Genomic DNA, 26,811 nt, shown 5'->3' on the forward strand with positions numbered 1-26,811 from the left:
TCCCAAGTCCTTCTCTATCACATCAGTCTGTCTTGCCATAACCCTCTGAAATGTCTTTGTTTACTTAATTTCCTTGCTTGTCTGCCTCCTCCTCCAAGAGGACAGGACCCTCACCTGCTTTATTTATCCTTGAATCCATAGCACTAAGAACAGTGGTAGGTACCCAGGAAATAGCCTGTTGAATGAATGGTACCCCTGTACCCAGTCCTACCTCATTCCCATCATTTTCTTCATAACAGTTGGAAGCATCTTTCTCAAACACGGAGATCATCATGTGATTCCTTTGTGCTCAAAGCCCTTTGGTGACAAAATGTTGACAACTGTTGAACTAGGGGCTATGTATGTGCTCATTATCATTCCACATTGTTGTTGTTAGTTGCTGTTGAGTTCCTTCCGACTCGTAGCGACCTCAGAATTGCTGTAACCTTTATGGAAGCAGATCCTTAGGTCTTTTCTCCTGTGGTACAGCTGGTGGGTTTGAACCACCTACATTTCTGTTAGCAGCCAAGTGCTTAACCACTGTGCCACCAGGACTCCTTATACTTTCACATTACTTGCTTGTAATTTACTCCTATTTGAAAATTTGCACAATAAAATTAAGTTTGAAATTTATGGAAAAAGCCTACACAACCTTCAGTGGTTCCCATTCCCCTTAGGGTAAAGCCAAGCTCCTTATTGTTCCCTCCAGCTCTTCAGCCTCTCGCCAGTCATCCCATGGCTTTCCATGCTCTAGCCGAACAACTGTATATCAGAGGATCCCCAGGAAACATCCACACTTCGTCTTACTACCAGGAATGGTTATGATGCTCCAGAACAGATACTTTGTTTTCATCTTATGAGCACAGAAGGGACTAGATTTTTTTGTGCAGCTACTAGAAAGCCAGGCCAAATTTGAGATTATCCTGTAAGTATGGTATGCATGTTGGCCAATAGGGTTTCCATCTCTGTCTGCTTTATTCTTGTCACCATTTTATGTTCCTACTTTTTCTTTCTTCTTTTGCTCCCACCATTATTATCTTTCCATGGCTGTCTTTAAATCCTTGCTGGCACAATCTCCTTTAAACCATGAGGATTCAGCTCTCCAGGGTTTTAAGGACCAGGAATGGGTGTCCCGCAATGCCCTCTTCATCTTGGCTTGTCTAGTCCCATATTAAATTATGTCTCTCCTTAGCGAGTTCTTCCTTAAGCTGAACAACTCTCTCCTCATTGCAATGTAAGTCCATTCCCTCTAGTGTCTTCTCTTTCAAATGCTGGCTTGAGAAAAAGCAGGTCCCTATCTGACCTTTCTGAGGGAGAAGCTACTTTTCAGTTTCCCTGAGTTCTCAGGTAACGGGGTGGGCTGCCATACTGAATGAAGTGGGATAGATGCCCCTATGACAAGATGTGTCTGGGTTCCCAGCAAGAATACTGAGATAAGATCTTTGTGCCACAGCATGGCAGTGGGGGCTTCACTCACAACCTACAGGTTGGAGCACTTACCATGAGCACTTATTGAAAACAGTGCTTGGAGCCCATTAGATGCATTAGCTCAATCCTCAATACTTTTATAAAAAATGTACTATTCTTTCTATATTTCCATTTTATAAATGCTAAAGCCAGGGCCCAGGGTAAGAGCTGGTAATAAGTGGCAGGTCCAGGATGCAAACCCAGGCTGTCTGGCCCCAGACCCCATGCTTTTAACCACTCTCCTGGTGGGTCTGGAACTGCAGGTTGGAGAGCTCTGGTGTTCCAAAGTCTCTCTGCATGCTACGGTTCTTTCATACAGAGAGTAGGGCAAAGGGCCTGTGGGGTCTCCCTCCTTGCTGGGGTCTCTCCCTCAGCCCTCTGCAATGCATCATACCCTGAACCATCAGATTAATTACTCTTCCTGACACCTCTGCTGTCATCACTGACTGCCCTCCAGGGTGACCCATCTTGGGCAGCAGAGGATCCCAAAATGGGAGGATCCTGGAGACAGAAGGGACCTGGGGGCCTAAACACCTTAACCCGAAATCCCTGGGCTCTCTGCAACTTGGTTCCATCCACTTGGCTCTCCAAAGCAAATCCTCTGTTGAAAGCAGCCTGGCCTCATCCCTATTCCCATCCCTACATCTTTGTCATGCCTATCCAAACCCTGCTCATTTTTCAGAACTCACTCTGAGTTCCACCTCTTCCAGGAAGACTTCCCTGGCCATATATCCCCCAGCCAGTGGTGATTTTCTCTGCCCCTGAACTTTTCTGGCACTTATAGGTACACTGTGTTAGTATTTGATTACAGACTTTAACTTATTTACCTTTCCAGTGTGTGTTTGGTTTGTTTCTCTGTCTATAACATAATACCTTTGAGGACAAGAACCAGGTCTTTGATGTCTTTCTATTCTCCCCACAAGTTATCCAAACTTTCTTATATGTGGTTTACACACAATAAATCTCTGTATGCAAGATACACAGAAAAACAGGAAGGGAAACCCTCCTAATATCTTAGCTTGTCAGCATCCAGGGTATGAATTGTCTTGACTAAAGGCTAAGACTATTCTAGTTTTAAAAAGCAGCTCAGAAAACAGGGTGAACCAGTTGCCATTGAGTTGACCCCGACTCATAGCAAACTTGTATGTATCAGAGTAGAACTGTGCCCCACAGGGTTTCAGTGGCTGATTTTTCAGAAGAAAATCACCAGGTCTTTCTTCTGAGGCACTACTGGGTGGATTCCAACCCCCAGCCAAGTACATTAACCGTCTGTACCACCCAGGGACTCCAGAGAACAAAGTAGATGGGTCACTTCCTAACTCTGTGCAGCAGTGAAATTCTTCCTTTCAATGTAGTGTTCAGAGGGCCCCAATATGTAAAGCAGGTGGAGGAAGTAGTTCTGGATGCCCTTGGTGGAGGTTGCTCTGTGTCCCCCCATGGCACCACCCCAGAGCACCTCCAGGAAAACTTGAGGCTATAGTATTGTAGTTTGAAAATCACTAGAGAAGAGTACTTTTTTTTTTTTCTCTAAGGATTTATAAATTTGGGTCACAGGAAGAAGGAATGTATGCACCCATTTTATTAAAAGCATATTTGCTTTGTGTTTATAAAATGGCAATTAAGCAACTTTTTCCCTTTTGTTTCATATGAATTTTATCCCCCTCATTAAACTTGTTTGTGATGTCCTTGGGTGCTGCAAACATTTAAGCACAGCTCTTAACCAAAACAAGACAGACATAGTCACTGCCATGATGACGAGCTCACACGATTGCGAGGATGGTGCAGGAATGAACAGTGTTTCAATCTGCTGTAAATAGGGGTTGCTGTGAGTTGGAACCAACTCAATGGCACAGAACAATAACAACAACCAAAAAGTTGGTGGTTCAAACCCAAACAGAAGGGCCTCAGAAGATAGACCCGGTGATCTGCTTCCAAAGGTTACAGCCATTGAAAACCCTACGGATCAGTTCTACTCTCATGGGGTCACCATGAATTGGAATTGACTTGATGGCAACTTTTTTTTTTTTTAACTTTGCTCATTGTGTTATTCTGAGTTCTCTAGAGAAGCAAAACTAGTAAAGCTTATACAGAGAGAGGGAGAGAGAAAAATCTATCTTAGGAAAATGGCTCACACACTTATAGAAGCTGGCAAGTCCCAAGTTCTTTGATCAGGAGTCAAGCTGGAGGCTTTTCCCAACTCACCCAGCTGCAGGGGCTGACGAGCTCAAGGTGGGCAGGCAGAGTACTGGCTGTTGACTCCAACAAATGACGAATCCAAGATCTCCAGGCCAAATGGTGTATTGTTAGCTCACGGGGAGTTGCATGCAGCCCAATGGGATCCCAATTCACAGAAAAGTGGGTCTTTTTCCTAGGATATCCTGGAAGCAGGGCACATCCTTAGGGAAACTCCCTTTCAATGGATCAGCTGCTCAAAACATACACATTCGATCTCATCATGGGAATAACCCACATCACAACTGCTTAAACCACTCAGAATTGTGGTCTAGCCAAGTTGCACACAACTCCAACTATCACACTCACGCCTTATTCTCTTGACAAGGTGCTTCTGCCAGAACTCTCACTACACTTAATTAAATCCTATTACTCTTCTACCTTCCCCATTAAACAGGCTGCTCCTTGAAAGCAGAGCCCCTGCTTTATTGGTCTTCTCTCCAGCCTTAGCGAGGTGCCAGATGCATAGTAGGTGCTCAGTAACTGAACTCCCAAGGGATTTGAGTCTTTAATTATACAGTCACTTCTTCAGGAGATAGACCCAGCTCACGGCCTCTATGTGTGAGCTCTCCAGATGATCCTCCGTGAATTTTAATGTGGAGTTGGCCTCCTCCTGCTGCTCCCGAGCCTGCACCTCTTCCCTGTCCTCCCCTCCCCTGCTCCCCCTTTTCCCTGCCCAGCTGCTATGGGCTCAGAGAATATTGGTTAATTTTAATACCAGCCTAAGAAAGATTAATTAGGGAGGCAAATTTTCTCTAAAAGGTATAATTAATTCCAAAGCCAAATAGAAGAGAGCTATGGATTATCTGCATTGCTGCTGCCTTCAAATAATGTGGATAAGCAAGGGTTGACTCTTCAAGTGCAGAATAATTTTTTTAAGTGTCAGTGCTGTGTAGACCAAACTCCCTATGGCTTCTTATGCAAGCAGGCCCATGACGGAGACAAAAGATTTATACTGAGGTGATGCCTATGCAAGCGAAGTGAAGAAGAAACATCAAATCAGACACCCTGTCCTGGCTTTTCTGCCTCCCAAATCATTTATGAATCATTATCTTTCCTCTCCAGTCCTCCTCTAAACTGGCCTGGTCCAAATCTGAATCATGTCTATTCTGGATTATGTTAATAACCCTCCAACTAGTCTTATAGACTCCAGACTCTGCCTTGTTAATCAGTCCTCCACACAGCATCAAATCTGCTGTTGATGTGTGCCTTTGAGTCAATTTCAACTCAGAACAACACTATAAACCAAAAACCCACTGCCATCAGGTCAATTTTGACTCATAGCGACCCCTATTGGGTTTCTGAGGCAGTAAATCTTTATGGAAGTAGATTGCCTCATCTTCCTTCCATGGAACAGCTAGTGGGTTTGAACTGCCAACCTTCCGGTTCACAGTCAAATGCCTTAGGCATTGTACCACCAGAGCTCCTTATAACAACTCTATATGACAGAGTAAAACTGCCCCATAAGGTTTCTAAGGCTGTAATCTTTACAGAAGCAGATTTCCAGGTCTTTTCTCCAGCAGAGCTGCTGGTGAGTTCGAAATGTCAACCTTTCGGTTAGCAGCCCAATGCTTAGTCATTGTACTACCAGGGTTCCTTGTATCAAACCTAAATGATATCTAATATTGCAAACACATAATCCTCCACACATTAGCAAACACATACATTTAATCATGTCATGTCCTTCTTGTAGACTTCCAATTATGCCCAGAGGTGAAAGCCAAGCTCTCTGGTATGGCCTACAAGGTCACAAATGGGTCCCAACTCATCCAACCTGACACGTCTCCCTTCTCACTCACCACACTCCCAGAGTGTCTGTCCCCAGCCCCCTGTGGATAGAGCAAATTATTGCTCATCCTTCAAGTCTCAGCCTGAATAAAACTCTCAACCCACAGGGACCCTGATTCTAGACTCTTGCAGTACTCTGTTAACAGTTCTCATCTTATTTCCTCGTAATTACTTTCTACTTTTCTCTTTAAAGAAACAGTGAGATCCTTAAAGGAGGACTGTAGCTTTTGCTTCTTTGTATTCTCCTCTTTGGCCCAAACACAGTTCCTGTACTATAGAGATGGTCAAGAAATTGGTCAGTTAATGATTTCGACAATGATGCCAACCAGAGTAGCTAATTGAAACCCCAACCCCCTTCTATTCTTCCCCTAAACCAAAAAACCAAACCAGTTGCCATTGAGTCAATGTTGACTCATGGTAACCTCATTTGTCACACAGTAGAACTGCACTACATGGGGTTTCCATGGCCGTGTGCAGGTCCCTGGGCAGTTTGCATTCAACAGCTAACCTAAAGGTTGGCAGTTTGAATCCACCCAGAGGTGCCAATGGAGAAAGGCCTGGTGGTCTACTTCTGTAAAGATTGCAGCCAAGAAAACCCTATGGAGTTCTACTCTAATACATAGGGTCACCATGAATTGGAATTGACTCAATGGCAACAGGTTTGGAGCTTTAGGAAGCAGATCACTAAGCATAAAATTTAGCTTGAGTTAGGAAAATGCCTCAGTCCTCCACTTCCGTTTGCCTGCAGATCTGAGACGCTGAGGCAGGTGGCTCCAGGAGCAAAGTCCTCTGAGAATGGCAGTGATGCAGACTTCACTCTGACAGCTGCTGATCTTTGCTTTAGTTGATTTTTTCCTTTGCAAATGGTTATTGGCAATTGAAGCTGCAAATCTACTATCTGCTCCCCATGTAGTTGCATTTACATTTAAATTGTGCATTCTTTCAAAGGACAGGGTTAGTAAATAACTGCAGATTAAACTGGAGGAGAGGAAATTGTGCCCCACGTCAAACCTGAGTTTGAAGTGACATCTGGCTTTTACTATTTCCGTTATTTCAGTTTAATAACAGCATGTGGCATTAAGGGAAGAGAAATTGGATCCACATTTTAATGAAAGGAGGAAGCTCTCAGGGTTCAGATACCTTATCATGTTGAATACCTAGTCGATTGGCAATTAAAACTTGCTTCCCTCAAGAAATGGAATAAAACATTTTTGCAGCCATGGGGGAAATAAAAAACAAAAAGGAACTAATGCCCAAGGACTAGGCAGATAAAGCGTGAGGTGCTGTAAACATCAAAATCATGTATTTCAGGATCCTGCAAAGCACAGGAATTCTTAACTGAGATAATGATTAGCATAGAATCATGGGAACACTGGTGGGATCTGCAAGAGAATAATTTTAGAATGTTATTGTTCTGTGCTGTTGAGTCTATTCCAACTCATAGCAAGTCTAATGATGGTGTAGAACTACCATAGGGTTTCTAGGCTGTAATCTTTACAGGGGCAAGTGGGTTCAAACCACTGACCCTTTGGTTAATGGTTGAGAGCTCCTAACCACTGCACCACCAGGGCACCTTTAGGTAGTTTGCACATAATAAGGATTTAATGCACAGCTGTTGGTTGAGATCATCTAGTTTAATTCCTTGTGAATTCAACTTGCTTTGAACCCCAGAGACTTGATCAAGAAAATAACTTTTGGAAATGCCAGTTTCATTCCAACAATCTAACTGTTTAAATGAAAGTGGTTCCACCTGCTGGCTGCTTTTTTGTTGAAAGCAATTCTGGGAAATGTAAACAAAATGCTTGCGCATCCTAATAACCCAAGCCTATCATTTATTTGCTTTGATTGAAACAAATGTGTCAATTTTCAGCCTTTGTTTGGTGAATCTAATGTTTGGATGTTGGCAAATGTTTGCATTACATGTTTGTTTGGAAACTGATGCTCTATTCAGAAACTCTGGAGGCACAGCCTTTGGAGCTACAGCCTGGGATCACTCAATGCATGTTCTGGATCATACACCCAAAGATGCTCAGCTCTCTCCCAGAATCTAGAAAGTGTTGAAATGCTGAACTCCCATGGGCAAGTGTAAGTGGAATGAAGCTATTGGATGTGGAAACTTTCCAAGAAGAAAGCGAGAGCGAGAGAGCTGCCATCATCCCCAGAATTGTCAGCATGTTTGATGTCATCGCTGCATTTATTGTGCAGTCTATCTCACCGAGGGTCTCCATTGCCCTCACTGGCCCCACTACTTTGCCAAACATGATGTCCTCCTCCATTGATTGGTCCCTTCTGATGACGTGTCCAAAACAAGGGAGTCCACAATGTTCTCTGGTGATCTATGAAGTTTTCATTGGCTGATTTTCAGTAAGTCTCTAGGCCTTTTTTCTAGTTTGTTTTACTCGGGAAACTCCACTGAAAATTGTCTACCAGCAACACACAAGCAACCACAGCGCAGCAAACTAACAGATGAGTGGTGGAAACCAGTTGCCATCAAGTCAGCTCCAACTCATGGAAACTGCATGTGTGTTAGAGTAGAACTGTGCTCCGTAGGGTGTTGGTTTTTTTTTTTTTTTTTTTAAATTGTGCTTTGGGTGAAAGTTTACAGAGCAAATGAGTTTTCCATTCAACAATTTATACACATTTTGTTTTGTACATTACTTTCAATTCCCTCAATGTAACAGCACTTCTTCTTACTTCCTCTCTGGGTCTCCCATATCCATTGGTCCTTTCCCTCCCCTTTCTGCCTTCTGCGCTTTGTTTTGGGGCAAATGCTGTCCTTTTGGTTTCCTGTAATTAATTGTTCTGAGGAATACATTCCTAAAGCATGTTATTTTTCACTGTATAGGACTGTCTATTGTTTGGCTGACAGGTGATCCCTGGGGGTGGGTTCAGTTCCAGCTTTGAAAGGTGTCTAAGGGCTACAGTCTTGGGAGCTCCACTAGCTTCTATCAGACCAGTAAGTCTGGTCTTTTTTTATGATGTTGGATTTTGTTTTATATTTTTCTCCCATTCTGTCGAGGACCGTCTGTGATCCCCATCTGAGCAGTTGGTAGTGGTAGCTGGACACCATCTAGTCCTTCTGGGCTCCATAGCATTTTCGGTGGCTGAATTTTCATTGGTAGATTGCTAGGTCTTTCTTCCAAGGTGCCCCTGATTGGGCTCCCAATTCCAACCTTTTAGTTAGCAGCTGAACTTTAACTTTTACACCACCCAGGGGGACTCCTCTGAGGACAGGACTCATGAATAATTATAATAGTGGCAAACATGTCTATAATGCTTACTATGTGCCAAGATATATGATATATTTATAACTCATTGAATTCTCATACCAGCTCTATGATGTAGCTGTCATTTTCATTCCCCTTACATAAGGAATAGAAGACACTGTGAGGTTAATAACTTACCTGACTTGACATCACCTAGCTGGTAAGTGATAGCGCTGAGATTTGGTCCTAGCAAGACTGGCTCCCTGTCTCCTTAGCCCCCTCTCAGATGAGCCCCTTCTGTCACTGATATTTGATCTAGGCACTGAGTTTGCCCACACTTTGTCTGATGGAACTGTTTTTGAAGTTCCAGTAATCTCTCTTGAAAGACTCAAACTAATAGTTGATGGATCTTTCCTTGAATAAAACAATAGCAGCAACAAACCCAAACACTAGCTTTGTACGATGTAGTTGCTAATATCTACCCCAGCTGTCCTGTAGGAGGGTCCAGAGGATGAAATGAAGATGACATGACAGGGCTTTGAAAAGGCCCAAAGCATTAAACTAATGTAATTTATTATTATTAGTCTGTACACCATTCTGATTCTTGCTCTTAAATGAGCAATCCTTAATGAGTTAGTGTAGGTGGCTTCCAGCTCCAGTGGTGTAGTGCCTAAGGCATTTGACTACTAACCAGAAGGTTGGTGGTTCCAACCCACCAGCCACTCCACTGAAGGAAGACTGGGCAATCTACTTTCGTAAAGATTTACTGTCTCAGAAACCCAAAGAGGCTCACTACGAGTCAGAATCAACTTGACAGCAGTGAGTTTACTTTGGGTTTTTTTAGGTGGCTTTCACGTCCTCATTTTTCCCAGAGCACATGGCCAAGTCACTCATCCTCTACTGTGGGTCTCTTGAGGGTGACCCAGACACTTGCGTTTGTTTGATTTCTCTTTTTTTGTCCCAGTATCTTGACGCTGTTTGGTTTGGTAGCAGCTCCTTTCTTCTTGTGCATAATGATAACTTCCCTGTGTCTCTTGACATTTTCTCATAGCAGTCTGCCTAGGAAGCCGACCAGTGCCTCCTTCTGTTTGAACTTAGGTTAAATTAATCATCTGACTTTCACATCAATCTGTTGCTATGGGGGTTACTGATGTCACAGTGTCAGTATTATGATTACCATACTAATAGGCAAAGAGGGATTGGTTGCTAGTGAAAACCCTTGGATGAGACTTGTCTAGCTTTAGTAACCAACCTGACTGCGTAGACTTCCAACCACCATGTGAAGGGGTGAGTGGATTAATCATCCAGTTGGATTCCATTTGAATATTTTTCTTCCATATGCGTGTTCCCTCTAGGCGATTGTCTAGTGTCACTTGAAATTGATGAGGGCTCTTTTGGAGGTTATTTTTGGGAAGCTGGTGAAACAACAGACAGCTGTTCTCAGGAACAAATGTCACAGGATCTGCCTAAGCTAGCTTCCAGTAAAGGAAAAAAATAGGCGGGTGGGGGGGGAGCAGGATTCTGAGGTGCTTTGCTCTTTTCGTTCTAGCATTAGATTGTTCCCTAGTGGCCAACCTAAAAAGTGCTAATAAAACAATAAAGGGTTAATTCAACTTCCTAAACACACGGGGCTCTGGTAGCGAGCATAGTGCCTAAAGCACTTGACTGCTAACCAGAAGACTGGTAGTTCAAACCCACACCAGCCACTCCTCGGAAGGAAGGTTGGGCAGTCTACTTCCATAGTGATACCGCCTTGGAAACCCTAGGAGGGGTCGCTATGAGTTGGGTCCAACTTGACGGCACATAACAACAACAACAACAACAAACACACAGAAGAGAAGGAAACTAACATTTACTAAGGAAGTGAGTCTCCTTAAAAGATGATAGCTTTAAAGCAGAGAACTGTTAAACCAGACCGCTGCTGAACAACCCTGTTATACATAACAATTCCTGACTTTTTCTAGCTTGCATACAATGCTCTTCCTAATTGGACATTGACTGATCACCAATAAAGGCAAAGGCATTACTTAAAATTGGTCTAAATCCTCCTATACTGAGTAATTATCTTGCAGTTGTTTTCACTGCAATATTAAAAAGCCTGGAAACATGATAGGAATGAGGTACAACAAATAAACTCCTAAATTCAAAATCTCCATTAAGAGGGTTGAGGGATGGGTCTGTCTTTCTCAGGGTTTTGTTAAGTAGGTGGAGGGGTCAATTTTGGGGGACAAAGGGATTAACTGAGTAAAACTGATTGTACTTAAGCCTATGCGGACTAGGAATACTGTATCAAGGTTTGCATAAATCTGTATAAAACAATTTGTGCACCAGAGCACAAATAGCCGACTTTTTCTTCAAATGCCAATTCAGCAATTACAAAGTCTGTTGGAGGTTAATTAAGAACTACCATCTCGTTATATTCAGAGTTAAATTACAAGTGTGAAAACTACTACTGTTTGCAATAACGGAAGACTCCGCACTCTCTGTACTCTCATCAAAAGGAGGGCAGGGATAAATAACTTTTATTTAACTCACTAAAAAATCTCTCTCAGCTCTTTCATATTTAATTAACTTCTTATCTGCTCAGAGCTTGAGTCTTACTCAGAGTTCCTGAGCAGTAAGGGAAATATTTGTTCATTTGTCCAATTGACTTCACTGAATGGAAATTAGAAATAATTGAACCCCAAGGACATGGGGAAAGTGACACCCATCCAAGGCTTTGCATGGACACAAATCATCTTGACAGGGATTTATGACAACAACAAAAGAGAGAATGGTGATTTTCCCTTCACTGCAAAAATCTGGGGAGATGGAATAAACACTTTTGTGGACTGATAAAGCTTTCGTATTTATTTGTAAAATTACCTGACCGAAAGTAATGTTTTAGCATTTCAGCAGTTCCACTGTCAGAAAAGAGGCCAAACTTCTAGCACCATGGTGGACGTGAAGTGTCTGAGTGACTGTGAATTACAGGGAGAACTTAAGAAGCTTGGATTTTCACCTGGTCCAATACTACGTATGTATCAAGTATTAGAGATGACTTGTTTCTTATCTATAAACCATCTTCAAAGATTGAAAACAACCCACAGTAGAAGGGACATAGACAATACAAACCATTGAAATAGAGATCAGAAAATACAGAAAGCCATAGAGAGGGAAGAAGAGGTAAATACACTCAAATCTATTTCTAGCTTAACAAGTATGGTACAAAGGTGCCCTCCCTGGTAGTGCCAATGGCTAAGCTAACTGCTGCCAATGGCTGCTAACTGGAAGATTGGCAGTTCAAACCCATCCAGCAGCTCCAGGTAGAAAGACTTGGTGATCTGCTCCCGTAAAGATTTGTTGTTGTTGTTGTTTGCCGTGGAGTCGGACCTGACTCATAGTGACCCCTCCTTGGGTTTCCAAGGCAGTATCACTACGGAAGTAGATTGCCCCATCTTCCTTCTGAGTAGTGGCTGGTGGGTTTGAACCGCCAGCCTCCTGGTTAGCAGTCAAAGATTACACCTGAGGAAATCCTCTGGGGCCAGTTCTACTCGTCACATGGGGTCACCAGAAGTAAAGAATTGGCTTGACAGCACAAGAAGAGTATGGAATTAGAAAGAAGGGATTGGTAAGAACCAGTTCTACTTTATTATATATGAACAAATTTGTTCATTTCTAGTGTGTGCACTATGTTTCCTATTTATTTATGAATTTATTAGAAGCTCTGTGAGGAGACAGCCTTGACCTCTTGTTCTCAAATGTATCCCATTGCCTGGCCTCACCCTAAGTGTTTGTGGAAGGAAAGGGATGAGTTGTGTAGTTGTGGGCACCCATTCATTTTGAAAACCAATAATGTAAGTTACAAGAAAAGAACCTGAGTTGTAAAATATCATGAGTCCAGTAAGACCACATACAAAAACAATGTAATCTATTCTCTGCATTCTTCCTCAGCTTCCACCAGAAAAGTATATGAAAATAAGCTAGTGCAATTGTTGGTCTCATCTCCCTGTGTTTCCCCCATGATGAATGGACTTGGAGAGCTGGATGAGCCTCAGGAAAGTGATAACAGTGAAGGTACCAACATAACCTGCACTGCTAGACAGCAACTCCAGGATCAGTAATATCCTGTCCTCTTAAAGTGGTATGCAGGGTGGCCCGTGAGATATCTGTGCGACCTGTTGTTTGTATAGAAAACCTAGAAAATAAGGTCCAGGGCTGCAAAAGGAATCTGTAATTCCATGTCTATATTCATGATATATTCTCAATTGGATGGAAAGTGTGTGTGTGAGAGGGACATAGAGGACTGGCCAGTTTGCATGTCATCTTACTGACCAGAGCCAAATCTGTGATTTCTCAAATCAGCAGTTCCTACAAGTAAACTTCAGGGACCCCTTTAAGGTCTTACACCTTTGCTTTGCCTGACTCAATAAGTTTGACCTTCATTTTCTTCAGATTAAATGATTTCATGCCCATTAAGAAAGGGGAAACCAGCCCTGGTGACACAATGGTTAAGTGCTTGGCTACTAACCAAAAGGTTGGCAGTTTGATCCCATCCAGTGGCTCCACAGGAGAAAGACTTGGAAATCTGTGCTCATGAAGATTATGGCCTAGAAAACTCTATGGGGCAGTTCTACTCTGTCACAGGGATTGTTATGAGTCGCAATCAGCTTGATGGCACCCAACAGGTACAAGAGAAGTGAACCAGCTTGTACCTCCCTGAACTCCTCCAATAGCCTACTGCCCTCCTGCCTGAACCAGAAGCTAACCATGGCTGGTCTCTCCCAGGTCCTAGAGTGGGTGGGGAGCAGTGGTCCCTGGGATCTCTGGGCTTTGCTGGAGTGGCCCCCGCCCCAGGTGTGCCATTTTCCCAAAGGGGCTCCTAGTATCAGAGGTCAGAGGGGGTGAATTTGAAGATTCCCACAATACATTTCAAGATTCTTTCATTCCACAAATATTTATTAGGAGTTCTCTACGAGCCCCAGCTAAATAACTACCATTTATCGAGGACCAACAACGTGTCAGGTGCTTCATGTGCATTACTGCATTTCACCCTAGCAACAACACTTAACTGAAATCCAGAGAGGCTGAGTGACTTGTCTGACATCATATAGCTAGGAAGCAACCCTAGAAAGTGCCAGGAAGAAGACAGGGCTCATCTGTCTTTGTCACCAATGTATGTCCAGCTCCTAGAATAATGTGAGGCACACAGCAGGAATTCAGAATATGTTTGTTGACGTGACAGAACCGATATCTGAACCCAGTCTGACTCTCAAAATTGTGCTCTTTCCACCACTTCCCCGACATTTTTCTCACAATTTCTATCAGAGTGAACACATTACATTTTTTACCATGTTTGATCTACAAAAACGGCAATTTCAGATAGTTTAAACTAACAGTTCAACAAACCATGCCAAGTGCCTGCAGTTATCTGAAAATTGCTCCATAATGCCTGGTATTAGAGGTAACACCAGTGCTAAGAGCTGCCTGCAAGGGTCTGGCACAGCTTGCTTCGTTTGGGAAGGGCAGTAAGATTTTGGGATGGACCCCACTGGTCCCTAAGCCTGGATAGTTAACGCGGGGTGCCTCAGGGCAAGTGGCTGCCCTTTCCTGGCTATGGAATGTATCCAGAGTCCTGTCTCCTACCTGACCTCTGTTTCCTGCCACAGAAGGAGCTCAAGGGCCTAAGCCAGCTCTCTGGTAAAAAGCAATGCCAGGCTTGAAAATTTCTGCTTTCCTGCTAGAAGGAAGGCTTGTCACTCCCTGCTCATGACTGCTCATGTTACAGGTCAAAATTGCATGGCCAGCATGTCATGGTCTCAGGTCAAGCTGTCCTAGTCCCACTCTGCAGTCCTCCACAGGGGTGGAGTTCTTTCTAGAGCTAGGAGAAAATTGGTCCTTCAGTTTGTAAATTTGTCCCCTGCTCTAAATTGTGTCTACCAGATGCCAGCAACTTCTGGCAATCAGGTCAGAAGAGGAAGCTCTGATTCGGTCCAGCCCTTGTAATATGAGTCTATGTTATCAATGGCCTGTGATTGGTGCAATCTGAAAACCTAGTTCTTCAGGTCAAGTCTGAACCAGACATTTGAATTTGCTCATTGGAAGAATCTGCAACTCCATGTCTGTATTGAGCCTGGAGGCTCAATTGGATAAAAGTGGGGGAGATCAATTAGTTCATGGCCAGAGAATCTGGTATCATTAGAATGGAGAGCTGGGTCTTTTGGGGAAAGGAGAGGGAGTTCCAAGCCTATGGTTGAGCATTAGGTAGACCAAACAATCAGTGGATTAGATTTTGTTTTTGTTTTTAAATTCCACTCATTGTTTTGGCTGTGGGTGGGCATAGCTTTAGTTATCTAACCTCCTTTCAAACTTCCCAAATACATTTGATTTGAAAAGCATAGTTAGAATCGTCTCCATCCAAAGCTCTGCATTGAGAGCTTCCCTTAAGGGTGATGGAAAAATTTGGGAACAGATAAGGTTGATAGTTGAACAACGGGATGAACATAATTACTATCACTAACCTCTACATCCTCGGAAGGAAGGTTGGGCAATCCTACTTCCGTAGTGATACTGCTTCAGAAACCCAAGGAGGGGTCGCTATGAGTCGGGGCCGACTCGACGACAAATAACAACAACAACAACAACAACCTCTACATGGGAGCTCTGGTAGCATAGTGCCTAAGGCACTTGACTGCTAACCAGAAGGCTGGAGGTTCAAACCCACCAGTCACTCCTGGGAAGAAAGGTTGGGCAATCTACTTCCATAGTGATACCGCCTCAGAAACCCAAGGAGGGGTCACTATGAGTCGAATCCGACTCAAGGGCACATAACAACAACAACAACACAACAACCTCTACATAGGTCCCTGGATGGTGCAAATAGTGTGTGCTCGACTACTAACCCAAAGGTTGGTGGTTTGAACTCACCCAGTGGCAGCACAGAAGAAAGGCCTGGCAATCTGCTTCTATAAAGATTACAACCAAGAAAACCCTATGGGGCAGTTCTACTCTGTTACACATGCGGTTAGCACTGGAATCTATTCACTAGCAACAGGTTAAACTGTTAAGCTGTACATGTGAAGACAGTAGAAATGACTAATGTTTTACTACATTCATATTTATCACACACACAAAAAAAATTCTGTAGAAGGTGGACTAGCACATAATTCCTCTCATGGCCAAGTTTATTAGAATGCTTCTCCACAGCTGAGACTGAGGGTTGGTTAATAACAACCTTTTCTGTCCTTGGAAGTCCCCCTGGTTTTAAAGTTGTTTGTGCAGGTCTGGCACTCTCATCTCTGGGTGCTTTTTTTTGTGTATAAAACCCTAATGCCCATTGCCGAAAATCCTCCTGCCCCATCTTTATATTCATGTATGCTCGTGGCTTACAGCTGTTTCAAAGGGATGATGACTGCAAACAGCCACCCAGATGAGCAGGCGGCTCAGGCAGACAATGTGCTTCTCTCCAAGGCATACAAATATGACAGTCGGCCTGAGAGGAGAGGCTCTCGGTACTCCCAGGGGAGGGCCTAAGAGCATTTCAGAAAGGCCAGTGCAGCTTAGGAGAAATGCTCTTTTCCCTCAGAAGGGCAAAGTGAATTTCTTTCTGTCACAAAAACCTTCTGCCCTGTAAGTAGGAGAAGTCACCCCAATGATTGGTGCTTATTCCCTTTGCTAGCTCCAATGTTCTCATGGCCTATTTTCTTTTTGTTTCCCATCATTCAGAGTTTAATACCACTATCGTTTTGAAAGGAAATATCACACTCTCAACAGAAAAAGGCAAGGGACCCAGGAAAGTATGTACAACCCTAATATGTGAATACTTTACACATAAACTAAAAATAGGAAATAGCACTTGTCACATAGATTAAGAAAGAGCGAGTCACCACATTAAGTTATGGTGGTAAAACGCTAGTTCAAAGAAGATTGTTTCAATGCAAGATTCCATTTTGTGACTATTTCCATGTTCTGGCAGAGGACCTAGGATAATAGGGTCACTCCCACTCCTCCCTGAGCCACCTGCTTTCACCTCCAACTGTCATCTTCTTCCTTTCCCTGCCCTAATCTACATTCACATACATTGTTCTAGGGCATGGCAAGCATGGAATGAATGTGAGTCATGTCCTCTTCTCTTTCCCAGACACTCTGAGATCTGGCTTCCAACCCACATCCCCCCACCCTCACCCCATGGCCAAGTGTGTGAAGGTAACAGGCTTTGGGGTGAGGCCTAGATGGCTAAGAGTCCCTGCCCTACCACTTACTAGTTGTGTGACCTTGAGGAAGTTACTTAACTGTTTCTAGACCACCTTGTGCAGTTAAATAGCAATTCCTATTCCCTGGGTTGTGCAAATGGTTAAGCTCTTGACTACTAGCGGAAAGGTTAGGGATTTGAACCCATCAAGAAGTGCCTCGGAAGACAGCCCTTGTCATCTGCTACTGAAAGGTCACAGCTTTGAAACACTCATGGAGCAATTGCACTCTGCACACACACAGTCACCAGGAGTTAGAATCAACTCCACACCAAATAACAACCAATAGTGTGAGTGTGAGTGTGAGTGTGAGTGAAGGGCAGGTGAAACTCGTAGAGCAGAGAACGTGACGTGATGAGCACTCAATAATGACCTCTAGTACACCACCAGCTGTAGTGACTTTTTCTCAGTCTACCGATCACTGTCCCTCTCTTTGCCACACCTGCCTCTTTAGAGTTCAGCAACGCTGTGCTCTCTTGGTTCTTGATTCTATACCTCTAACTATTTCCATTCTGCTTCTTTGTCTTTCTCTTTGCCCCTTAATGTACCTTGAGCCTGTTTTTTCTGTCTTCAGTTCCCTTCTCTTCCTGCTCTGTATCATACCCTTGGTGGTCTCATTCACATACAACTTCTATGTCTCTATTCTGCATATAAAATACCTCAAGGCAAAGGCCTGCAGATCCAACTACCTTCCAGAAAGAAAAAAAAAAAAAAAAACCCACCAAACTCATTACCATCAAGTCATTCTGATTCATAGGGACCCCCTTTGGATTTCCAAGGTGGTGAATCTTCACGGAAGTACATTATCCAGTCTTCGTTCTGTGGAGTGGCTGGTGGGCTTGCACCACCAACCTTCTGACTAGCAGTGAAAAGCCCTAGGTAGGCACTGAGCCACCAGAGCTCCTTTCCAGAAAGAAAGCTTCTTCCTTTTACTTCTCTTTCCTTTTTTCCTTCCCTCTTTCCTGCATTTATCCAGCAAAAGTTTATCTATAGATGTGGACATTTCGTTTCATAGATTATATAAATGTATTTACACTTCTACCCCTGGGTCTCAACTGAGAGTATCCAGGACTAAGCTCATGACCATTCACCCCAAACCTGCATTTGTGGCCTCTGTTTCTCTGGATGGTTTTACCACCACCCCACTGTCTAGGCTCAAATCCTCAGAGCTTTCTTGGAATGTCCACTTCCCACAGCTACTCATATACAATCAGTTGCCAAGTCCTATGGATTTGATTATGAATTTAAAAAAAAAAAAAATCTATCCTTCCTCTCTCTTCCCACTGCTGCTATTCTAGCTTGCAACCATATGACTTTTTTTCCTTTGGAAATATTGCAGAATTCTCCAAATTGGCCTCTATCTCCAATCTTTCCCAATTCCAGTTCAGATCTACAGTCAGGAATTTAATCATGTCATTCAGTTGCCACAGGGACCTTCAATGGGCTCTACCTGCATATAAAACAAGGTGCAAAATTAAATACAACATGAAGATATTCTATGATCTCTTATAACCTTATCTCCCACATCAGCCAACCCATCCCAATACTCACCTTATTTCTATGCCTCTCATACTTTCTTCCCCAAGTGCCTTTACCCCAACTGTTCTGTATGTCTGGAATTCTTGTCACTCTTCCCCCTCCTGCCCACCCAGAGGCACCTCAGAAGAAAAGCCTGGCAATCGGCTCTGGAAAAATCACAGTCATTGAAAACCCAAGAACCTCAGTTCTACTATTACAGTTCTACTATTAATTAATTATTAATTACTATTACTATTACACACATGGGGATGTTGGAACTGTCGCAACAATTCATTTTTGTTGTGGTGGTGGTTGTTTTACTCCATGCCCAATTTTTCTTCCTGTTAAATTCCTGCAATCTTCTAAGGAATGTCTTAAATATCACTTTTGGAAACCCTTTCAGTTGCTGCCATAGCTTCTTGCACATAGTAGGAGCCCAAACCTCACCTCACCAAATCTACCAGACAACTCCAGGGATGGGATTAGTATTCAGATAGGATCTATTATTTAAACTACTTGCTTAGTTTAAATAAACGAAAAAGAAAACCCCAAGTAAACACTGCTGTAGTACGTTTGCAACTTTAGCTTCTCATTCAAACATGAATCAAATTCGATGAAGTATTTCTGATATCATATCAAGTTTTCTAAAAGGTCTTTTAAAAGTAATCCAAATGGCTCATCAAAGGAATTCTTGCCATTCAGTAAACCTAGGTTCCACAGAAAACCTTTTTGTATAGTCCCTACAAAGACATTTACAATCAAAAAGCAACCAGAGTGTTTAAAAATGCATCAGGGGGACTGTTGTTGTTGTGTGCCATCGAATCGGCCCCAACTCATAGCGACCCCTCCATGGGTTTCCGAGGCAGTATCACTATGGAAGTAGGATTGCCCAACCTTCCTTCCGAGGAGTGGCTGGTGGGTTTGAACCGCCAGCCTTCTGGTTAGCAGTCAAGTGCCTTAGCCACTATGCTACTAGTGCCCTTTAATCTTTGTTCCACATAAACCTGATATAAAACCACATCAATCTTTTGAATTAGCAATAGAATTAAATAGAAAGTTTGCAAGGGCATAAAATGTTTTGAACAGAAGGACTTATAGAAACCATTTTGATTCTCAGAAGGCCTTGAGACATCTGTTTGACTTTAAATTCTAAAGTAAATGTAAATAAATGTTTAAATTTCCATGTAGAAAGTGTGTTTATTGAAACACTTATCTAATACTATCGACTTAATTACTTAAAAGCAGTGCTCTGTACCTAACAATTGTCTAAGTACCTAGAAAGGTGGGATTTTGTCAATAAAATCCACATTAAGATTTGGATTATGTCAGTTTATGGACAATTTTTAATGCTATATGAGTATATTTCATCAAATCACATTTGCAGCCAATTGGACTTGGTCATTAAGGCCACTCTAAATGCCAAGACATTTTTTTTTAAGTTGGGGAATTTTTTTCTTTCTTTTTTAAATCAAAGACATGCTAGATACAACTTATGCTTCTACTGTTGGAGTGGAAAGTTAAGACAATGTGTCTACTTTGGTCTCTGAAAGAGCCCCAGTGGTGTAGTAGTTTGAGTGCTTGTCAAAAGGCTGGTGGTTAGAATCCACCCAGTGGCTTCACAGATGATAGCCAAGAAAACCTTATGGGGCAGATCTACTGTATCACACATAGGGTCGCTATGAGTCGGAATCTACTCCATGACACCCAACAACAACATTCCTACCCACAGCATGTAGTGAATGCTCATTAAATATTGAATGATTTTAACAGTCATACATAGGTGGCAATAATGCTCACATGAAATCTTCCTGCTAATTTAGGGTCTAAGTCCTTTTCTTCCAAAGAGGGAAAATGGGCTTTGGGCTTAGTAGAGAGGCAGAATGATCTACAATGTCAATTTGCATAAAGTGGGATTTGGATAGAGTGATAGTGTTTTATCCAAAACAGAATGCTTCTTGAGAGTGACAGAGGGCACTAACCAAAAGGGATGCTGAAACAGCAGGAGTAAACTGGGAAGGTGCTGAGTAACCGAGGCATATGGTCACCCTGGGTCTGGGAGTAGTCTCAAGTGTTGAAATGCACGCCTCCTCTTGGGAGGGCTGCTACATCCAACACCAGAGGCTAGCTGGCCCTGGGAGGTAAGTGCTCCTGAGGGTTCTTGACCCCATGAGGGCGTTTCCTTTTTCTCTCCCAGACACAGAATGATCTTTCCTGCCAGAATCTCAGTCCCTTCTGTTCTCCCAGTCTGGAACACCCTCTTCTCATTTTGCTATCTACACTATAAAATCTATTCCACTAGCAGTTTCTCTATTTCCCCGTAGGTCTGGGCCTAGGAATCTCCTATTTTCTACCAGCCTCTACCTTTTGTCCAAAAGCTATCACTCAAACTCACTGCCACTGAGTGGGTTCCAACTCATAGTGACCTCCATTGGGTTTCCGAGGCTGTAAATCTTTATGGAAGTAGATTGCTCCATCTTCCTTCTGCGGAGCGGCTGGTGGGTTTGAACCACTGACCTTCTGGCTGGCAGCCAAATGCCTTTTCCTCTATGCCACTAGATAGGCTGTAAAATTTTGAGGGTAAAAACCCATGTCTTTGAATGCCCTGCACATAATTCAATGCCAGGCATGAGGCAGGGTAGTTGCTACCCAGTCCCTGTTGGCTGAACTAAGAGGAGCCTTTGTCCCATATTGATGGTCTCCCTTTCTCTGATTTCCTATGCTGCACCATATATTTTGTCTCTTAGACATACGTTGATGCATTTTCTTGAGAGAAAATGCTTAGGTCATCATGAATTGATGACCATGCAGTGAACGGTTGCAACAGAGCTTCTACCCCTGGGTCTCAGCCTCCCAGTTAACAACTGTTTATCAAATATAGGACATTGTGCTAGACTTTCTTGAGGAAGAAGATAAATGCAGAAGGAGTCATAGTTCCTTTTCTGAAAAAAACTTAAAAACTAGCTCTGGGAAGAAAGACTATGTATATAAAATGTGTGGACTCTAGAGCCAGACTGCCTGGGTTCAAATGCCAGCTCTTTCACTAACTTGGATAAGATATTTGACTTCTCTCTTAGTTTCTCATCTACAAATAATCATGTTGGCCTCATAGCATAAATTAAAATATGTAAAAAAAAAGTAGTGATGACACGATAAGAGCTATAAAAGCACAAATAAGAACTATTATCATTAGTATTATATAAAAAGCATGGTATTTAATTATATGAATACAAAACAACATACTTAGTGAAAAAACTATAATAGAAACTGATTTTCCAGTATTGAATTCCTAAGTGCTATAGAATGTGGCTCAAACCCACCAGCCACTCCTCGGAAGGAAGGTTGGGCAATCTACTTCCATAGTGATATTGCCTTGGAAACCCAAGGAGGGGGTCGCTGTGAGTCAGATCTGATTCCACGGCAGTGACAGCCAGACAGCATAGAATGTGATTTAGTAAAACACCTACAGATATATTTATGTAATTAAATATGCAATAGAGTTAAAGACTACTTTCTGTAAGTGCTGTGTGTCAAATGAGACAGATCAAACTTAAAAAAAAAAAAAAATTAAATGTACCCTCCCTGTATTTAGGAGTTCCCTTTCATAATCTTATATCTAAATCCTTCTTTCACTTCTTTAAATGTTCAAAAAATACTTTATATTAAAATAATTTCAAACTTACAGAAAATTTAAAAGAATAGTAAGATGAACTCCCATATGTATTTTTCCACCTGGATTCCCCAATTATTAGTTTTAACCACATTTGTTCTGTATATGTGTATGCACACGGATGTGCACATATATAGCCTACTATTGTCTCTTTCAAGGATCTCTGGTGGCATAGTGCCTAAGGCATTTGACTGCTAACCAGAAGGCTGGCAGTTCTAACCCACCAGCCACTCTACAGAAGGAAGACTAGGCAATCTAGTTATGTAAAGATTTACTGCCTTGGAAACCCAAAGGGGGGTCACTATGAGTCAGAATCAACTCAATGGCAATTGTCTCTTTCAGGAGTTCTCATGGCACAGTGTTTAAGGCACTCAACTGCTAACCAACAGGTCGGCAGTTCAAACCTATCAGTCACTCTGCATGAGAAAGATGAGGTAGTCTGCTTCTGCAAAGATTTATAGCCTTAGAAACTCTATGGAGCAATTAATTCTATCCTGTCCTAAAGGGTCACTATGAGTTGAAATTGACTCAGTGACAGTGGGCTTGGGTTTTTGGTTTTATTGTCTTTTTCTGAACCATTTGAGAGCAAACTGCAGACAGGCAAGCTCATCAGCCCTCCAGTATGTATTCTGCCCACCCACAAAAACACTTTCCTATATAACCACCATATTGTTATTGATAGTTGCCACCGAGTTTGTTCTGAGTTATGGCAACCCCATGTGTGCAGAGGAGAACTGTGTTCCACAGGGTTTTCAAGGTATGAACTTTTGGAAGTAGATCACCAGGCCTTTTTTCTGAGGCACTTCTGAGTGTGTTCAAACCACCAGATTTTCAGTTAGTAGTCTAATACTTAACCATTTGTGCCATATATGAGACTCTACATACCCACCTTAAACCCCAAAAAGCCAAACACTCTGCCACCGAGTCGATTCTGACTCACTGCAACCCTATAGGACAGAACAGAACTGCCCCATAAGTTTTCTAAGGCTATGAACCTTTTAGGAAGCAGATTGCCTCATCTTCTCCCATGGAACAGCTAGTGGGTTCAAACTGCCTACATTTTGGTTAGCAGCTAAATATTTTAACCATGGTGCCACCAGAGCTCCTTCCATAACCACCATATAAGACTCCAGATAAGAAAATCAGTATTGATTTAATACTACCATCCAACACCATCCAATACAATAAGGAAGACTGAAGAAGAGTTGATGCTTTTGAGTTGGGATGTTGGAGAAGAATGCTGAAAGTACCATGGACTGCTAAAAGGACTGCTAAACTCTATCGTGGAAGAAGTGCAGCCGAAATGTTCCTTGGAAGCGAGACTGGCCAGACTTCATCTCACCTACTTTGGTCACGTTGTCAGAAGGAACCATTCCCTGGAGAAGGATATCATGCTTGGTAAAGTGGAGGGTCAAAAAAGAAGGGGAAGGCCCTCAACGAGATGGATAGACACAGTGGCTGCAACGATGGGCTCAGGTATAGCAAGGATCCTGAGGCTGGCACAAGACCAGGCAGTATTTCATTCTGCTGTGCATAGGTTGCTATGAGTAGGGAACAACTCAACAGCACCTAACAACAACAATAACAACAGCATCCAATACTCAGAGCCCATTCAAATTTCACCAACTGCAAAAAGAGCTCTGGTGGTGTAGCGCCTAAGGCATTTGACTGCTAACCAGAAGGTTGGAGGTTCAAACCCATCAGCAATCTGCGGAAACACTGGACAATCTACTTCTGTAAAGATTTACTGCATCAGAAACCCAAAGAGGGTCACCACAAGTTGGCATTGCCTTGATGGCAGTGAGTTTGGTTTGGTTTTGGTATCCCAATAGTGTCTTTTTTCTTTCTGGTCCAGGGCCAATCCAAGAACACAGGTTGCTTTTAGTTGTCAAGTCTCTTCAGTCTGAAACATTTTCTGTCATCCCTGTCATTCATGTCCTTGACAGTTTTAAAGAGTATTGGCCTTTCATTCTGTGGGGTGAATCTCACATCTGTCTGATTTTTCCTCTTGATAAAACTTGGAGGCCATATATACTCAGCAGGAATTCCTCAGAAATGATGCTATGTTGTTCTATGCATCACGTCAGGGGATGACCCCATTCCAACCCACCACTGATAATGTTAACCTTAACCACCTGGAAGAGTTGGTGTCTGTCCATTTTCTCCACCATCAAATCCTCATTTCCCCCTTTGTAACTGAAGAGTATTTTGTGGAGGAGCTATTCTGAGATGACACTAACATACTCTTCCTCAGCAAATCTTATCCATCAGCCAATCAACCATTGGTGATTCTGATTTAATCAACTTCCATTATGATGATGGTCAAATGGGGGATTTTCTATTTCTATTCACTTCTTCTACATGTATTAATTAACATTCTACTGTAAAGAAGAGCTTTCTCTTCTTCCCATTATTTATTTAGATTAGTATGGACTCACAGGTTTCTTTTCATTCAATGGATTTCTTTTCATTCAATCATCTATATCATTCAATAATGGATTTTGTGTCCTTTCTGACATGCCCTCATTCTTTGAGAATTTCTTTAATTCCTGGCATAATAAGATGTTTCAGTTCAAGTTGTACTTTTCCTGCTCCAAGAGCTCTAGTTTCTTTTACTGCAGGATGGTATTTAGAAACCAAGATCTAGGCACTCAGTGAGTTCATTGCTACTGGGTGTCATTGCTTCTAGACCTTGTCAGTGCACAGAGCTAGAAAATAAATGTATGTATATATTTACAAACACATCTATAACTATTTTTATATCTATAAATTTTAATTTAAACACTATGCATTCATATTGATATCTCTAATTCTAGCCCAACATTTCAGTGTTCTTTCTTAACCTTTCCCCTTTTCTATGTGTGTAAGTCATGCCTCTGACCAAAACCTGGCTCCTATTATCCTCAATGTACTTATATCTTTGTTCAATTTTTTTATTTCCTCTGTGTAACCAATCCCTCAATTAGAGTAGCCAATTTCTCCTCTGTGTTACCCCCATCACTGCCTCTCAACCATTAGGCATGCTTTTGCCTCACTGCCAACTCCTTCACAGGGCCCTCCCATCACTGCCCTTCCTTGGTCTCAGGGTACACTAAAGCTTCTGCCCATGGTACCCCCCACACTTCACCCTAGTACCTCAGCACAGTCCTACAACTCTTTGGCTTCCAGGCTTCCATGCTTACTGGACATGCAGGGCACATTGGAGTCTTAGAGAAGGGAAAGGAAAGGAGAGTAAGACTTCGTGACCCTTTTTTTATATCCATTGCTTAGATTTGTTCCAATGCCTTTGTGCCAAACCTTTAATAGGATTTTTTAAAATAAGACTTTTACTCTTTGTCTCAATTGCTATTGTCACTGCTAAGATATCGTTTGGGCCTACTAATTAACATGTTCAGGCCTACCTCAAATGCTGCAATCAGGAAGCTCAGCGTAATGAGGGAATATATTAAACATATATTAAAGGACTACAATTATATGTGTGGTTTGAGCAGTACATAAATGTTTTAGAAAACCTCATGTTAAACATCTCTGTAATATTTTCTTAATTAATTGAAAAACATCCTTCTTCCCCATAGTAATTGTATATTCCAGTTGGGTCAAAGTGAAGAGTAAATGATATATTCTGTAACTACTTAATAAGCCCTTTCTTCTTACCTTTGACATGTGTTAATAGGGACTAAATGCCATCTTTACAAGAAATGTAATTTAACATTCTTCCTGTAAAAATACTGACCTCCTGGTAGACATGCTTAATGATCAATGTTGTCTTTACCTTATGGATTTCATGTTGACTTCTTTCTGCATCATAGAACCCAGTTTTCAAAATACAAGAACAGCATGAGGAGATAATGAAACCAAACTGTGATTACAATGATTCCAAGATAATTATAAAGGTAAACTTAATTATTTTTTCCTCATAAAACTGAATTATGAGTAGTGGTATTCTCTTGCTACAGAAAATACATGAATTTGTTTAGAAAACTCAACTTTCCTTTCCCTTTCATCTAAAAATATAATGATACTGATTTTAGCTAATTTATACTTTGTTTTATGGGTATATATATGTGTCCCCTTTGTAGGGAGAGGAGTGTCCTGTTGTTCCCCCAATAGGAGAGTCCCTAATTATGGCGTAGTGCCTAAGGCATTTGACCGTTAACCAGAGGGATGGCGGTTCAAACCCACTAGCCACTCCTGGGAAGGAAGATTGAGCAATCTACTTCAGTAGAGACACCGACTTGGAAACCCAAGGAGGGGTCTCTATGAGTCAGAATCAACTCCGTGACCATGAGCTTTTTTGTTTGTTTGTTTGTTTGTTTTCTTTTGGTTTAGTTATCTCTCCCTTGGAAAAGGCTGGTCAAGGCTTTGTGAACACCAGACTTCATTCATCACAACTCGCGAGTCTGAGCATGATTAGTATAGATAATTATTGATTATGGAACTTTCTATCTGAAAGGCTCCTTGAAGGATGCTATGTAGTTTAATCCCCTCACTTAACAGAAGAGGAGAGAAGCAGAGAGGGAATGTACACGCCCAAGAGCACATAGAGAGTTAGGAGTTGTTGTTGTTAGGTTACACCAAGTCGTTTCCGACTCATAGTGACCCCATGCACAGCAGAATGAAACACTGTCTGATCTCGCACCAGCTCCACGATCCCTGCTATACTTGAGCCCATCATCAAAGCCACCATGTCAATCCATCTTGTTGAAGGCCTTCCCCTCTTTTGTCG

General features: G+C 42.2%; 1 protein-coding gene across 1 annotated transcript in view; it reads left to right on the forward strand.

Annotated features, from left to right (window-relative positions):
- Nucleotides 1–11,606: 11,606 nt before the first annotated feature.
- LEMD1 (LEM domain containing 1) overlaps nucleotides 11,607–26,811 on the forward strand; it is a 44,431-nt gene continuing 29,226 nt past the window's right edge. Inside the window, exons 1-3 of the mRNA XM_007953908.1 lie at nucleotides 11,607–11,688; nucleotides 12,606–12,728; nucleotides 16,377–16,447. Coding sequence (XP_007952099.1) covers nucleotides 11,607–11,688; nucleotides 12,606–12,728; nucleotides 16,377–16,447 — 276 coding nt within the window. The remainder of the gene's footprint in view (nucleotides 11,689–12,605; nucleotides 12,729–16,376; nucleotides 16,448–26,811) is intronic.

Source organism: Orycteropus afer, unplaced genomic scaffold, assembly GCF_000298275.1.
Source record: "Orycteropus afer afer isolate SDZICR_OR568_19922 unplaced genomic scaffold, OryAfe1.0 scaffold00013, whole genome shotgun sequence".
Classification (NCBI taxonomy): Eukaryota; Metazoa; Chordata; class Mammalia; order Tubulidentata; family Orycteropodidae; genus Orycteropus; species Orycteropus afer.